General features: G+C 35.8%; 1 protein-coding gene across 10 annotated transcripts in view; it reads right to left on the reverse strand.

Annotated features, from left to right (window-relative positions):
• Nucleotides 1–16,206, reverse strand: part of LOC135216353 (E3 ubiquitin-protein ligase rnf168-like) — a 97,899-nt gene that overhangs the window by 17,764 nt on the left and 63,929 nt on the right. For 4 of the 10 annotated variants that reach the window (XM_064251602.1, XM_064251646.1, XM_064251612.1 and 1 more), the window contains exon 2: nucleotides 4,177–4,283. In XM_064251602.1, the coding sequence (XP_064107672.1) occupies nucleotides 4,177–4,179 (3 nt within the window). In that variant the 5' untranslated portion in view covers nucleotides 4,180–4,283. Of the gene's footprint in view, nucleotides 1–4,176; nucleotides 4,284–7,328; nucleotides 7,526–15,822; nucleotides 15,913–16,206 lie in introns of those variants that run through there. The other 6 variants (XM_064251595.1, XM_064251638.1, XM_064251629.1 and 3 more) reach the window with 5 other exon arrangements.

Raw genomic sequence — 16,206 nt, forward strand, 5'->3', positions numbered from 1 at the left:
AAATCCCCCAAAAAGGATTTCTTCCATTCACATCACCTAGGATGATGAAAGGCAGAGGAAGCTGTCTGATGAGATTACAGAAATCAGTAATAGGAAAAGCTACATTTGGTGGAAGATATACAGAACATTATTATTATAAGAATAGTTTAACCAGACCACTGAGCTGATATACAGAACAAATTGCATATTTATGAGCCAGAAACACTTGCACTGCAACAGCTTGCAAAGAAGAATTAACAGGAAAATGCTTGTGTGGAGTATCATGGCGAACATATAACATTGCTCCACCCCGGTTTCTATTATTTTGATTTAGATCTGATTGGAAAGCTAAGAATTTACTGGAGTTTAGAGGCCTTGATAATAGGGTCTCTTTGAAGATATTTTATCTTCATAGGGTTGCCAGGAATTTGGGGAATCCTGCTTTGTTTTTTCTTAGAGGGTGACTGTCTGCCACCCTCAGCCTCCTTTCTTTTTGGGACTGGCATTGCTACCTCCATACAGGAAGCAACTTCTGGTTCTTGGCTGGCTGCCCCCGTAGCTGGCACTCCAGGCTCCCAAGAAGCCATTGCATCAGCCAAGGAAGGTGATCCCCCAAAAGAGGCATGCACATCGGCAAGGACAGACGTAAATTCCAAATTACTTACACCAGTCAAAACTGATGCTGCTTCCAAAGAAACTGATGCTGCCTCCGAAGAGGTTGATGCATCAGCCAAGGCTGATGCTGCCTAAAAAGAGGCCGGTGTCACCAGCCAAAGCTGATGCTGCCTCCGAAGAGGCCGGAACACCAGCCAAAGCTGATGCTGCCTCCAAAGAGGCTGGTGTACCAGCCAAAGCTGACGCTGCCTCCAAAGAGGCCGGTACACCAGCCAAAGCTGATACTATTTCCAAAGAATTTTGCACATCAACCAAGGATGATGTTGCAGTCATAGACATTTCGATTTGAGCTTTACCCAAGTTGTCTTTGCTGCTACTTTCTGTTACATGGGATTTTTTAATTTTTCCACCTGTTCTAAGTGAATTTGAAGCAATATTAGAATTATCATTCCTCCTTCTCAATTGTTGTCTATTTGCAGCAACACTTGCAAAAGATACCCCTGGTCTTATATATTTATTCAGTACTATTCTTCTGGCTTCTGCAAAAGTAACTTTCTCCAGGACTCTAGTATATTGAACTTTTTCAAAAAGGAAAACATCACATGAGTTCGAGGATGACTGGTGTGCTTCCCCACAATGCATGCATTTTGGTTCAGCATGGCAATCACCATGCTCAACTTCTCCACAATTTATACAAATTGCAGGGTTTCCTTGCAACTTGGATCTACAGGACCCAATTATATGCCCACATTCCTGACAGTAAAAACACCTCCTGGGTCTCGGCACGTACTGTTTCACTTCATATCTATACCAAGCTGCTTTCACAAAATTTGGCAATTTAGAAGAATTGAAAGTTAATAATACTTTCTTTTTTTAGTCTTTCCACCTTCAATACACCCTGATCTTTAAGTTCATCTTCCAGTTCCTCTTCAGGATGAATCATAAGATGAGGAGCATATATAATTCCTTTAGTATGATTGAAGGTATCATGTGGTTTACATTCACTCTGAACTCCTCCCAGTAAACTCAGAGATTTCAATTTCTCACTTTCTTCTAATGATCTAGTCTCTACCAAAAGCTTATTTCTACCATGTGGCATTATCTTAGGTTCCCTCCCACAACATTTTACAATATCCCTATGTACTTCAAAAATATTCATAACTTTATCCTCAAAGGTAATGGTTAGATATTTATCAAATTCATTAGGTACACATTCTCCAGATTCTTCTAAGTATTTTCTTCCTACAAAATTTCTTCTCCCTTGATGAGGAGTATATGGTGCCAGTGTAACCACACTGGATTGAAGTCTTTCCCATGTCGTGTTCCGTGCAATGGTCATCAGGATTTTGGGGTTTTAAGTTTCTCATAGAATGATATAGTATAAAAGATTCGTCTAGGTTTTCCCCCATACCCACCATGGAGCCACATTTAGAGGATGCAATTCCCTTATTGCGGAACCCTAGGGGTACAATCTAGATATAAATCCCACATTCAGTACCTTGAGGGTCGTCAGTCCATCGAGATCAGACCCAGCACCGAATGCAGGGTTTGACATAAAAGTTTCCCCTCGCTCGGTTGGGTACTCCAGTTCTACGGGTGGAGAGGCATGCCTTCCCACTCCACCCTCCTTCAACTCCAAAGAACAGTAAGAGCGTGTCCAAATTCATGCTAAGGTCATCAACAAAATCCATCCGGACAGAGGAAGGAGAGAAATAGTGAAAATAGGAGATGATACAGAGTACCAGGATTAGTCAGGATGCTCTGAATTGACCTTAGTGGCATGGCAGTACCTACCGGGATGAAAAAATCACCCCACCACCATCGCTCAATTCTTCATTGCACCACGCAAGCCCCCCACTACAGCAAAGTTCCTGGTCACATGGGGGGTCATTCCATTTATCTTGCCATTTATTTACAATGATTGTTTTTATATATGCTACATAGTCACTAATAGGGATGTCCACATTTGCTCTCTTCATATAGACTGCTTCCTTGGCTGCTTTATCAGCCTCTTCGATATTTCAACATTTATTCCCTTATATAATTTTTGGGGATTGTAACTTTTAATGGCTTCTATAGCGCTTTTAGAGTCGCAATAAATCACAAAATTATTAAAGGCTTGTTCTTCAATTATTTTTATGACCGATGTTATTGGACATAACTCGGCTGTAAATACTGAGGCATTATTGGGAAGAGAGAAATGGTATGTTTTGTCCTGGGACACTGCAGCATATCACACTCCATATTCTGATTTGGACATCCGTATATATTGCGTAATGTTGACCTTTTCGGCTTATGTGCTGTATCGTATGTTGTCTATTGTGTTCTGGGGGTATATGAGTGCTTTTTTGATAAATATTTTAAGTTAGTGCAAAGTTTTGTCTTATTCATATTACAAGGAAGCAGAAATTTTACTATTGGTCCCAATTCCAGGGGGCATGCCAATCTTAAAAACTAACCATAGAATCTTCTTAACAATAATCTCATTAAGTTTCCCACAGCCAAATTATATAAAGGATACTGCTTTGAACTAGCCTAACCTACCCCTACCTAACCTAACCTAACCAAACCTAGGGGACGGCAAAAAAAAAAAAAAAAAAAAAAAAAAAAAATCAAGGCTGGTGCAATTAGTATATATCTCAGGACTTTACGACTGGGTGAAGAGAATTTGGCGATTTTTTGTAAAGGAACATTACAATTCTCAGTTGATTTTTTGTGCAGACTTGAATCAGCATTTAGAAAAGGTCACCTAATGAACATGTCTCCTGGCTTTCGAAACTGTATTTCTCCAAGTTAACTGATAGCCTGGTAACACAGGTGAAGATATAACTGCTCAATAACAATGAGGATTTTTTGGTGGTTTCTGAACTTCACAGCTTGCTACATTTCTGGGTGACTTTGATGGAGGTTTGCTCAGTGCTTGATTGATAAATGGTTTTTACCATGTCAACCACTTTAAAAGGTTATAAACCGAAGTACAACCACTGAATTGTGCACTGTGAATCACCTCAAAGTTGATAATAAAGCTAGTACTATACAATGTTCAAAGTTAACTATAACCCCCGTTCGTAGCTAAGTAATTCCAAAACAATGGGAATAATTGTAGTGGTATAAATCTAATGGAAACCACTTCTGTACAAGGGATAGCGAGATATTTCAAAAATTAACAATCATGGTAACGTTTTTAAAATAGGAATTAGACTCGGTTAACCTTTAGAATCGCAGACGTGAAAGATACATTTTTTTGTTTTGGTCTTTGGTGGTAATATATATAAATTTAAGCAGTGCCTTTGTGCTAATGCTGTATTGCATGTGTGTGTGTGTGTGTGTGTGTGTGTGTGTGTGTGTGTGTGTGTGTGTGTGTGTGTGTGTGTGTGTGTGTGTGAGAGAGAGAGAGAGAGAATAGTCGATGATTGATAAATAGGGTATTAATGAAAAAGAGGGCCTGTGAGATAAGAATAACTAAGAAAACAGACAATGGAAACTTATAAGAGAATTAATATGAATTCTTTAGTGAGCTAATAAAACAGGGGAGATCCAAAGAACGTGAATAAAAAATCAAATAATATGAGATTGACTCACCATTTCAGCTGATCACCTAAGGGACTAGAAGCTGTGACAATATGCGGGATTTGGACTACTCTACATTCAGCTGTTCCAAATTTTAAGATTTCGTCTTGATTGTAGCCCTGAAAAATTTATATTTAAATGTAAGTATATCCATGCTTTAGCAACAAATTATTTTTCTGCAATCATGCATAACCTCTATCATTCTTTCTCTGGTCACAAGCACATTTATCTATGAATATGATTGCAACTAAACTTGTAAACTTCTCCTCTGTAGAAATTCGAACTGCTTGACTAATGTAGACAAGCTTTTCCACGTGCCCTCATTTAACACAAGTAAGGTTTTTGCATAAGTTTCACACCAGTACCCAACCTCCTTCCGGTTACCTATTTACTTACTGAGGGCCCTGCCAAAGACCCAGCCATGGGGATAACATTTTGGACTGGTGAGAAGGTGGAGCGTCAGGCACATGTGCTCATACACTTACATGTTAGTGTGGTCGAATTAACTCAAAATGAGCGTCAACCGAGACTTAATTTTCCCTCAAACATATTTAGCATCACTGAAAGTGCAATTTTACATAGAATTTGAAAATCATATGGCTCACTTTCCCCAATTTGGAAAACAAGTTTCTTATGTTTGAACAGAGGGAGGTCTATGAAAATGATTTCATATTGCATCATGTTAACTGTAAGAAATCCACATAAAAAATTATGTTTATAATAAATATTGGCTTCTTATTCAGAGAGATATTGAACAAACGGTGCAGGACATGGTCTTTATATTTTAATATCTATGATTTTAATATTTATGATTTCTGGCCCTGTGTAACTCTTCTGACTGGACACTTTTGCAACAACCATTGGCAGACAATTAAAAAAAAAAAGAGAAAAGAATGAAATAAAAGTGTATACTCTCGTGTTGTGAAAATTTAGTGGTATTGTCAATAATCATAAGTCTAATGATTCAATAGGTCACTATTGGCATCATCATCGTCTGTGACATCGACATCTGCAACGGTGAATAAATTTTGAAAGTCTTTGCCTCTACAGTCACCACAGGCTAAAACACAATCAAGTCCGTTCTTCTGACAAGAGCATGCCAGCATGCCACAGGTATTTTTGAAGGACATCTTACACTTGCAGTGAGTGTACTTGATGAGATTAGGTGGGGCTGGCTGAAGTCAGTTTTGACCAGAATCAGTGTTTTCCCCTGAAACACCGGTCCCCATTCATCAGGTTTCAGACATTATAGGTCCAACTATTTCCACTGTGACACCTGTAGATGAACCCTCACTGCACAAAACTGTGCTGCTCTTTCTGATGCAGGACATCCAGGGTGGAGATACAGTAAAACAGAGGCAGAATTTTCCATGAAGAAGTGTTGTCAGTATCACTAGCTTTACCCTTAAAACCAAAAGGATAATGGATTAAATGACACATGGAGAACAAGACTGAATCAGATCTGTTTATATAGATGAAACTGAGACATAACCAATGAAGGTAACCTAACTTACATTTTGACAAACATGTCACATCCAGAGTGGCTCAACGATGTCCAGTGTGGCTGATAACGCTCCAACCTGGTCAGCAATCAGCTGTATTTCAACAGTCTTAAGAAGTTTTAGGATTTGTGATTCCCTGAGAAGCTGAAGCAGTCTTAAAGTCTTATATTATAGCCTGCATATGATCTGATAGATGTAAATAAAAACCACTCTTCTTGACGAAATATATATTGTCCAAATAGTTTTGGCAGCTACTGCTACCATCTTCAGTGGAGAACACAGGATGGTGGCAGTAGCTGCCATACCGTTTGGAAAATATAATATTTTGTCAAGAAGTGTGAGTTTTATTTACAGTACTGAAAGTTATTATTTTCAGGAAAAATCAACCCTTCAGGAGCTTTGTCTTTTCGTTTCTTATTTTCTTTACGCTCTGTGCTGAAATAGATTTCGCCAAGCTGTTGTTCTTTCCAGTGATATGCTAGTACTACCAAGATAACAGTGCATCACCTGTGCACTCCAAAGTCTCATAGCCATATATTAGAACTTGGGAGCTGAGAAGGTTGATGAAATGATGCTTATTGAGTGGTTACAGAAAATCACCTCACTCTTATATATGATATTCATTTTTTCAGAAAGGGCAACATCCGATGGTGTCATTTAGTTTCTTCAATAATGTTCATGTGACTTCAGGGACCATTGTCTGAGTACACATCAAATACAATGATCACGTAATCATATCTGCCATACATGTTTGTCACAAAGCCACAATACTGATCTACAACGTGGCCATACATTCCCTTTAATGGCCAATTGACTTTATGTAGAAATGCACCACCATCCACTGTGCATAAACTGGTTTCAACATCATGACATGACTACCTTCTCAAGGAGATAATTCCACAGCACTGATTTTGACGTCTTCCTCATCATACAATCAGCCAACAGAGATGCTGGCTCTGGAGTCAATTTATACCAGATTGTGTCAGATGCACTAACCATTCACTGAATCATTGCTGTTAGCCGCATATTCATTCTTTCCAAGACCTTTTTTACTCTAAAACTAAAATGATCAGGAAACCTTGGATGATTTTCATAGAAGTTGATGAATGTCGATATAACTCAGGTGGGATTTCACCAGCATGAATCAATAAACTTAAGATGGGAGAAGATCAGAAGTCACCTGTTGCCAAGCATATATACCAGCATGATGCACTGAATCTAGGATAGTAAGATGATTAGATGATGCAAAAGACTATATTTCACATCCATAAAGTAACTTTGAAATAATGAGAGATGTATGCAGTTTTACAATTGTCTGCCTGTCTGCACCCCAGTTACATAGTATTAGACGATACTTAATATTTTTTATAATACTTAAAAGCTTCAAGGCATTTGGTTTCCAAGTATTTCAAAATATTCAACATTTCACGCATCTGTGTTGGCAGTCGATGATCCCCCCACGCCTTTATAGTCGGCGCTCTCCTGCACCACCCTTTTTTCCACAACAATACCATGGCAGCCACTTCAAAAGGGAGAACTTCATTTCACTCGTTATCATGTCAATTTGGCTAAATACCATAATGAAACTTAATTCATTGACATGAGACCCTATATGAGAACTGTGAAAAATAACAAGAGACATCAGCAAATTAATTTTCTTACCTGTTGCTAACATGGTCTTCACCGAGATGAATGACGTGTTGGTGGCAAGCTTAGGCGCGCAATTTGAAATAGTTGTTGTACCCGAGTTTCCGGTTGTTGTTCTCCCTTGGTCGGTATTCACCAACCTCACCCTAAATAGTTAACCCTTTGATGGTTTAACTTGCTGCTTCGCAAGTTATTGCCTTTAAGGCATCCTACTGGTAATTAGTAGTAACACTTGCTTAATTAATGATAGTATTTCAACAACAACAACAACAACTGCTACTACTACTACTACTGTGCATACATATATAATAACTAATATATATTATCACACAAGCTACAAGTTAAGTAAAGGGTCGTTAAGCCTAAAAGATCTTGGCATTCTTGCTTTTTCAATTTTTTCTGTGGCATTACTTTGATTTATACATACCATCATGTTTTAAATATTTCATGACCAAGTTATCCATACGAGATATATATATATATTATATAATATATATATTATATATATATATATAGATATATATTATATATATTATCGATATATATCTATATATATATATAATTATATATATATTATATAATATATATATATATATAATATTGTATATATATTCGTCTTTACTAAGACATTGTCAAGGAGCTAATGAAATACAATTGGAGAGAAAGGTCTCAGGTACAACACAAGATCAAGAATACCAGATGGTTAATTGTCAAAGGGTAAAAATTAAAAGAGATAATCTAGGATTATCGGCTATCACACGGTCACAAACCTAAACAGATTTGACCCTAACCGAAATTACAAAGTATCTTTACAGTCCAAAACATGTAAAAACTGAATATATTAATTTTGTTGCTTATATTTATCTACAAATTTTTTCATTATGAAAGCATCAAGTTTAAATAAACCAAGACTTAAATTTAGAACATTTCTATTATTTGACTTGATGAAACAAGATACAATGATATTCCTTTTAACTGTGTCATTACATGGGATTAAGGCTCTTGCTTGACTCCAGTTAATAGGATGATCTACTATGAAATTCAGGGCCTCTGTAACATTGTTTTTTGGATTTTACTCCTTATCAAAGCATCGGTGGTAGCTGAAAGTTGACATATTTATATTTTGAGCCAAGAGTCGAAAAACATTCATTATGTAAGCAAGGTAAACATCATTTTACGAAATGTTGCCCCGCCCATCCACTAGACAGAAATCCAATCAGCTTAATAAGTTCCATCGGCTCTGAAACCCATAGTAGTCAAGAATGGCTAACAGGATTTGGAATTGTCCCCGTGGTTGCAAAACTGCATTTGTCTTACGACTTGCAACTTTATACAGTCAAGAGAAAGCCCGTGGCCATACTTACTATAGTCTGAATAGGTAATTATTCAGTTTCTAGTTTAAATCCAATGTTTATGGTCTGATTTGTATTTAGCATAACGTGATTATAATACTTGTAATGTCATTCAGGATTTCGAACATTTCCATTAACTATTCACTGTGCCACCAAGAGAGAGAGAGAGAGAAGAGAGAGAGAGAGAGCGAGAGAGAGAGAGAGAGAAGAGGAGAGAGAGAGAGTGTATGTAAACAGTCTTTATATAACTATTTTTGTTAAAATAAGATTTTTATCCAAAGTAAATACATGCTTATGTGCTAAAATCTCCAGCAGACCAACGGATCAGCCAATATAATTTTTTTTCGTCTTCTTTAGTCTGTACGACCATGTTGGGTATAAAGACTTTATGAATGGCAGAACGATACATAGATGTGGGTGGGGTATCTGTGCTAGCGTAGTAATACTACTGTAGCAGTAGTGCCGCAAAATTAGTAATAGCAGCAATATACATGAATTAAACGTTTAGGCCAACTGCTGGGATCCCTGAGGATCATTTAGCACTTCTTACAACTACTCGAGAAATGAGTTTTTATAGCCAGAAGTTAGATTTTCTAATACAACAATGACCATGATGGCCTCATTGTTATCCTGAATTATAACGAGGCCAAAGTGGGTGGAGCCTCATGACGTCATCATTCTGACGATAATTATTGTTGAAGGTTTAAAGCCAAAATACGATACCGTCTATTTTTTTTTTTTTTTTTTTTAGTAAATAGGTAGATAGCCGATAAATAAAATTGCTTGACATTGGATACAACAGTTATCAAATCAAGCTTGTCTACTATGTCTTTGAAAATTACCAACTATTCCCTACATCTTGTCAATCTGATTGTGATCTATAAAGTAGATTAAAATTTCTTAGAACACTTATTTTGGGAGTTAGACTAATAATCAAAGTGTTTTTGTATTTATTAACATATTTTGTTGGTTTGTTCATTACAACAATTATCAGTGGAGAGGATTCAGAGTTCTTAAAGGTGTACTGCTTTGCTTGTATTTAAATTTTTGTCACTGTTGCCAGAGGTATAGCCTTCGTTACGTATAGCCAATCATCCATCGAGAAAGAGGGAAGAAATGCTGTCATAAGTTACGTAACGAGTGCGTTCGAAACCTTATCTCTGAGTAAGTTGGCCCGTCTTCAAAAAAGGTCACTTTTACATTGTAAGTACCAAATTTATTCAACCTACATAATGCAGAATACAGTCAAAATTTATGTGTAGATATAATGTGTATTCTGAATAAGCATTATATCTATGAAATGCATAGATAAAAAGTTATTGCCAAAAACCCGCGTTACAGAAGCCCTGAATCTCATAGTAAATCTCTCTTATGTACGAATAATGCATTCGATAATTGCCCAGTTCTCAAAGAATATTGATGCTGTTGTGAAAGAGATTTACCGGTCTGTCCATAATAGACTTTATCGCACTTTTTGAAAGGAATTTCATATATGCAGCCTGGAAGATCTTTAGGAGAATTTTTTATTACTAAACTCTTAACATTCATATTGCTGAAAACAACATTTATGTTAAAAAGCTTTAAAATTCTAGGAATATATAAAAACCTTTCATCATAGGGTAATTTTAGAATGTTATGCTTACTAAATTCAAGTTTGTCATCAGTTGACTAAAATGTTTTTCTAGCTCTTTTCCATGCCACATCTATAAAAGTCCTTGGGTATTTAAGTTTCAATGCAATATCATAAATAGTTTTAATTTCAGCGTCAATAAACTGCGGGCTACAGACACATAAAGCCCTTAGGAACATCCCAGAAAAAACAAAGAATTTAACATTTTGATGGTGATTGGAGTAGTAATGAACAAAAGAGGCAATGTTAGTTGATTTTCAAAAGATTGAAAAGGTGAAATTTCTATCATTTCTATGGACAGTTACATCAAGAAAATTCAAATTACAATTTCTTTCTTCCTCTACAGTAAATTTTATAGAAGGGACTAAATTATTGAGATTATTAAGGAATTCCTGGAGATTTTTGTTAACTGGCCAAATACATAAAATATCATCCACATACCTAAACCATATAACTTTTTGGGGCAAAATTCTTGGTAAGAGTTTTGTCTAAAAAAATTCCATGTAAATATTGCTAAGGACAGGAGATAAGGGATTACTCATAGCCATGCCAAACTTTTGTACAAAAAATTCCCAATTAAAAGAAAATTTACTATCTTTGATACATAACCTTATGAGACTAATGAGGTTTGCTACACTTAAGGGAATAATGAGGTTTGCTACACTTAAGGAAATGTCATGACGTTCTAATTCATCCTCCAAATATTCAAGTAAGTCATCAAATATTCAAGTAAGTCATCTACAGGCACTTTTGTAAATAAAAAGATAACATCAAAACTAACCATATTAAAAATCAAAATTCAAATTTAAACTATTCAATTTGTTTATAAAATCAACATTGTTTTTAACATTCGTGTTTGAAATGTTTCCTACTAAAGTGGATTTCGCACTCGACTACCGATCGGTGGTCCGGAGTTCGATCCTCGGCACGGCCAACGTGGAACCAGAGGAATTTATTTCTGGTGATAGAAATTCACTCCTCGATACAATGTGGTTCGGATCCCACAATAAGCTGTAGGTCCCGTTGCTAGGTAACCAATTGGTTCCTAGCTACGTAAAAATATCTAATCCTTCGGGCCAGCCCTAGGAGAGCTGTTAATCAGCTCAGTGGTCTGGTAAAACTAAGATATACTTAACTTTTTTTTACAAGCCATTTAGATAAATTATACGTAACTGAGCCAACTGAACTAATGATTGATCTGATAGGCTTTTTGATTTTGTGTGTCTTGACTAAACCATACAAATAAGGTAGGGAGGCGCATTGCAGTGTAAACTGTTTAATTAAATGGTCCAAGCCCTTCAAAATGGATTTAATTTGTTTATTAAAAATGGGAGTTCACTGTCTGTGTAGGGTCAGACCTCAGTTTTCTATAAGTATCAGTATCATTTAGCAATGTCATTATTTTACTTACATAGTCACTTTTATTCATTATTACCACTGCATTAGATTTATCTGCTTTTGTCATTTTCACTGTTTCGTCTTCTTTAATTTTCTTAAAAGCCTGGAGAAATCTGGGTACAATAGGGGGAGAGGGTTTACTCACAGCACCATACACAATACCTTTACAAATATTGATATCATCAGGGCATAGAATTTGATTAAATTTTTCCAAATAACAAGGTAAATCTCTTTCACAATGTTTCAAACAGCATCAATATTCTGTGAGAACTGGGCAATTATCGAATGCATTATTCGTACATATGAGAGATCTAGATCATCCTATTAACTGGAGTCAAGCAAGAGCCTTAATCCCATGTAATGACACAGTTAAAAGGAATATCATTGAATCTTGTTTCATCAAGTCAAACAATAGAAATGTTCTAAATTTAAGTCTTGGTTTATTTAAACTTGATGCTTTCATAATGAAAAAATTTGTAGATAAATATAAGCAACAAAATTAATATATTCAGTTTTTGACAATTAACCATCTCCAATTGTATTTCATTAGCTCCTTGGCAATATCTTAGTAAAGACGAAAGCGCTTGGATTTCTGACTACCATTTTCCTTTGGTATTCGCTTATTTAAGAAGTCACGTGCGTCTACTGTGATTTTTTAAGCATATGTATATATATATTATATATTATATATATGTGTGTGTATATTATATATATATATATATATATATATATATATATATATATATATATATATATATATATATAATAGTATGGATGACTTGGTCATGAAATATTTAAAACATGACTATATATATATACATATATATATATATATATACTATATATATATATATATGTATATGTGTGTGTGTGTGTGTGTGTGTGTGTGTGTGTGTGTGTGTGACTCCTACGTGCATCCCCTTGAAAGATTTCTAGATCCGCCACTCCTGGGTAGTTTCCATTGGTGATAGCTGTCATAAAACCTGACCAGTTTGACCCCGGATTTTACCAAAGAAATACATAGTGTGCCAAAGCATATCAAGATTGGTATTAGGTGGTAGACTTTAAGACATTTAGCACTTTTTTTCTAATACGCATTGATTTAATTTTGCTTTCAAAATATAAAATATTTTTTTTGCCCAAAGGACGATGAGGGATATGATTTTCGTAATCTACATCAAATTGCACTTTCAACAATACCGGATGGAATATAATTCCCCATTCAACTCTAAGTTGACCACAATATATCGACATTGCAAACGGAGCCAACATGACTTGCTTGGTGTCAGGCCGAGCAGCTAGCTAGCTGACGTGACTCACTCGGTGTCGGGCCGAGCAGCTAACCGACATGACTCGCTCAGTGGCCGAGAAGATTCACTTTAAAAAAAATTCATGCATCTCCATTGAATTATTGTCGTGTAAAACATGTTCTACCATTGAAAATGCTTTTCTTTCCTGTGATTAACCCTTACTAGACAGGTTAATTTATATCGATATTCAGCAACTCACGCCGGGTAAACTTTGAAGTCAGCCAATTTATGAAAAAAAGCACATCATTGGAAAGAGGAAGATATCCAAAGGCATATGGTGAAAGAAAAAAAAATCTTAAAATATTTTTCCTACCTTCCACGAGTGGTTGAAAATAACTACAACCACTTGTGGGGCCTCTTTTACACGACAATAGTAAATTTTACAACTTATATTTATATTTGAAGCTATGCAAATTATAAGGTTACCAAGTGCCATTTTAAAAAAAATACTGAGAAAATCGCCTTTAACGTTTTGTAAAGTTTAAACACTTGTAACTTAAAAATGCATTAGTTTTTCATTGAAATTTAATACGAAAGTTCCTGAATGACTGTCCTTCAATGGCCACACCACACTCCTATGTTAAGAAAGGTTATTAAACACGCTCACAAAAAATGTTCAGGGCATTATAATGAGAATTTTTATATAATTTTCCATGATCACTATGAATCACTGATTCACAATATTAAGCGATTTTATTCAAGAATTAATTTAAACACCCCCCCAAAAAAGCAAAAACACACGGAGAATGACAAAGAAATGTCTCGCCGGGGTCTAAAGACGATCCGTGTTTTCAATATCAAGTATAAACAATGCTATTTAATGAAGGCAGCCTATAGGAACTCAGCATGAAAAAATCCTAGAATCTGATTGGTCAATGAGCTGCCAGAGATCCACTTGGTAGTCATTCTCCCTGCAGCTCAAGCAGCCAATTACAATGCATGAAGATGGCTAAAGAAGAGCTCCATGCTTTCTGGTTGGCTTAGAGCTGGACTTTCTGTCTGGTAACATGAATATGGGCGGACTCACTTGGCTTTTGACATGTTCCCTATATAATTCTAATCCAATTTGCTTGCTGTACCCCTTAGAGGCTAAAATATAGAGGTTTACTAATATGACTGTCACTCTTATGGTATTGGGCGGAAAGGTACCAAACTTCAGGACAGTACAGGGGAGGTGTGTAGCTACCTATTGCCCCAAATAACACTAAACTCCAAAAATGGCACTTGGTACCCTTATAATTTGCAGAGCTTCATATGATTTTTTCTGATAAATAATTTCATTTTATTTTGTAAATTATAATTACAGCTCACTCAAAATCAAAACATGTAAGAAATAAATAAGTAAAAAAATTCTTGGCATATATATTTGTTGAAAAATACTTACGTAAATTTACCAATAATAAAAATCCAGGACCTTTATTTTTTACGTTTTTGTAATATTTCTTTGCAAAATTACATTTACTACCAACATACCATCGTAAAAGACAAGAACAAAAACCAACAGCAACCACATGGTATATGTACGAGCAAATTTACAAAAAGACGTCATGTGAGACATAAGCAATACATTTATCCATGCTGGCAAGCCGAACGGAAGTCCGAGACGGCCAGATTCGTGATTGTAGCCAGTGTAAAAGTTGCCATTAGTGAATTCGTGGGCTATACAATATTGGCACCTCTTTCCCGGCCTATTCTTTCCAAATCGATGGCGTGTAATATTGTTTATCTACAGAATCAATCAATACACCACCCCAAACCATTTAAACTACTCCCGAGGATCAATCTGTCCATTAAGGGTTAATATGTGTATATACATATATACATACATACATACATCACATATATATATATATATATATATATATATATATATATATATATATACACATACACACATACATATATGTTCTTTCATACAACAGTATACCATTAATTCAATTTCGTTTGTACACACACCCTCATATATAAATAAATAAATAAATATATATATATATATATATATATATATATATGATATGATCAAAATGTTGCAAGATAATTTCTACCAGGCAGGCATACGTGCGGCCATTATTATTATTATTATTAATTATTATTATTATTATTAAGGAATAATAATATTGGTAGGTAATTAAATTTCGACGTCAGGGACAAAAGCAGTTGACGCCAAATTGTGACAAGATGGCAGTTAACAAATCAGTATCACACTGAATAACCACTTTCCAGGAGCCACTGGATTATAAAGTTAAGTACTATATCTTAGTTTTACCAGACCACTGAAATCATTAACAGCTCTCCTAGGGCTGGCCCGAAGGATTAGATAATTTTACGTGGCTAGGAACCAATTGGTTACCAAGCAACGGGACCTACAGCTTATTGTGGGATCCGAACCACATTAGGTATATTGAGAAATGAATTTCTGTCACCAGAAATAAATTCCTCTAGTTACACGTTGGCCGAGCCGAGAATCGAACTTCGGACCACCGAATTGGTAACCGAGCGCGAAATCCACTTGTCCTACGAGGAACTGTATATATTGATTATAATACCACTAAAATGTTTTCATAACAGATCCGTTTGTGTGTGTGTGTGTGTACAAATGAAATTACATTAATAGTATACTGGCGTATGAAAGGTAAAATTTGCACGAAGTGGTGCAACCATCAACATGCCGACGAATGACGTGGGGCATGTTTTGTCTGAAGTAAAATGCCCTCAGTATCCTTTGACGATGTTACACCACTTTTATACAATTCTTTTATTGTAAAACAGCAACAAACTGATAAATGACACATTCTCAGTTATATACATCGTAAAATTACCTTAGCACTGACACACGCGATGATTAGAACTACGTTTCACTGATATTTCTCACTTGCCCCGAACTTGTTGCACTAAACAGAGCAGGGTTGCCAAATGTGACGAACTAAAACCCGCCAGACAAGCCTCCAAAACCCGCATTTTCAGTCCAGAAACCGCCAGATTTTTCGAATGTCATGAAAATGCATGGAACTTTCATATAATTAATAATAAAGTCATTTGATTACTTACCTTTTGGCTTTGCAATTGGGCATATACATCCAGAGATCCTTTCGTATCCTTTTATATATCTATTCTTGTAAAGAAAAAAAAATTGATCATCGTTATCCGCAACTAGTTGAAATTGCAGTGACTGGAGATGTCGAGTTTGAATACCTGAATATGAT

This window comes from Macrobrachium nipponense, chromosome 19 (assembly GCF_015104395.2).
Source record: "Macrobrachium nipponense isolate FS-2020 chromosome 19, ASM1510439v2, whole genome shotgun sequence".
In the NCBI taxonomy this organism is placed as follows: Eukaryota; Metazoa; Arthropoda; class Malacostraca; order Decapoda; family Palaemonidae; genus Macrobrachium; species Macrobrachium nipponense.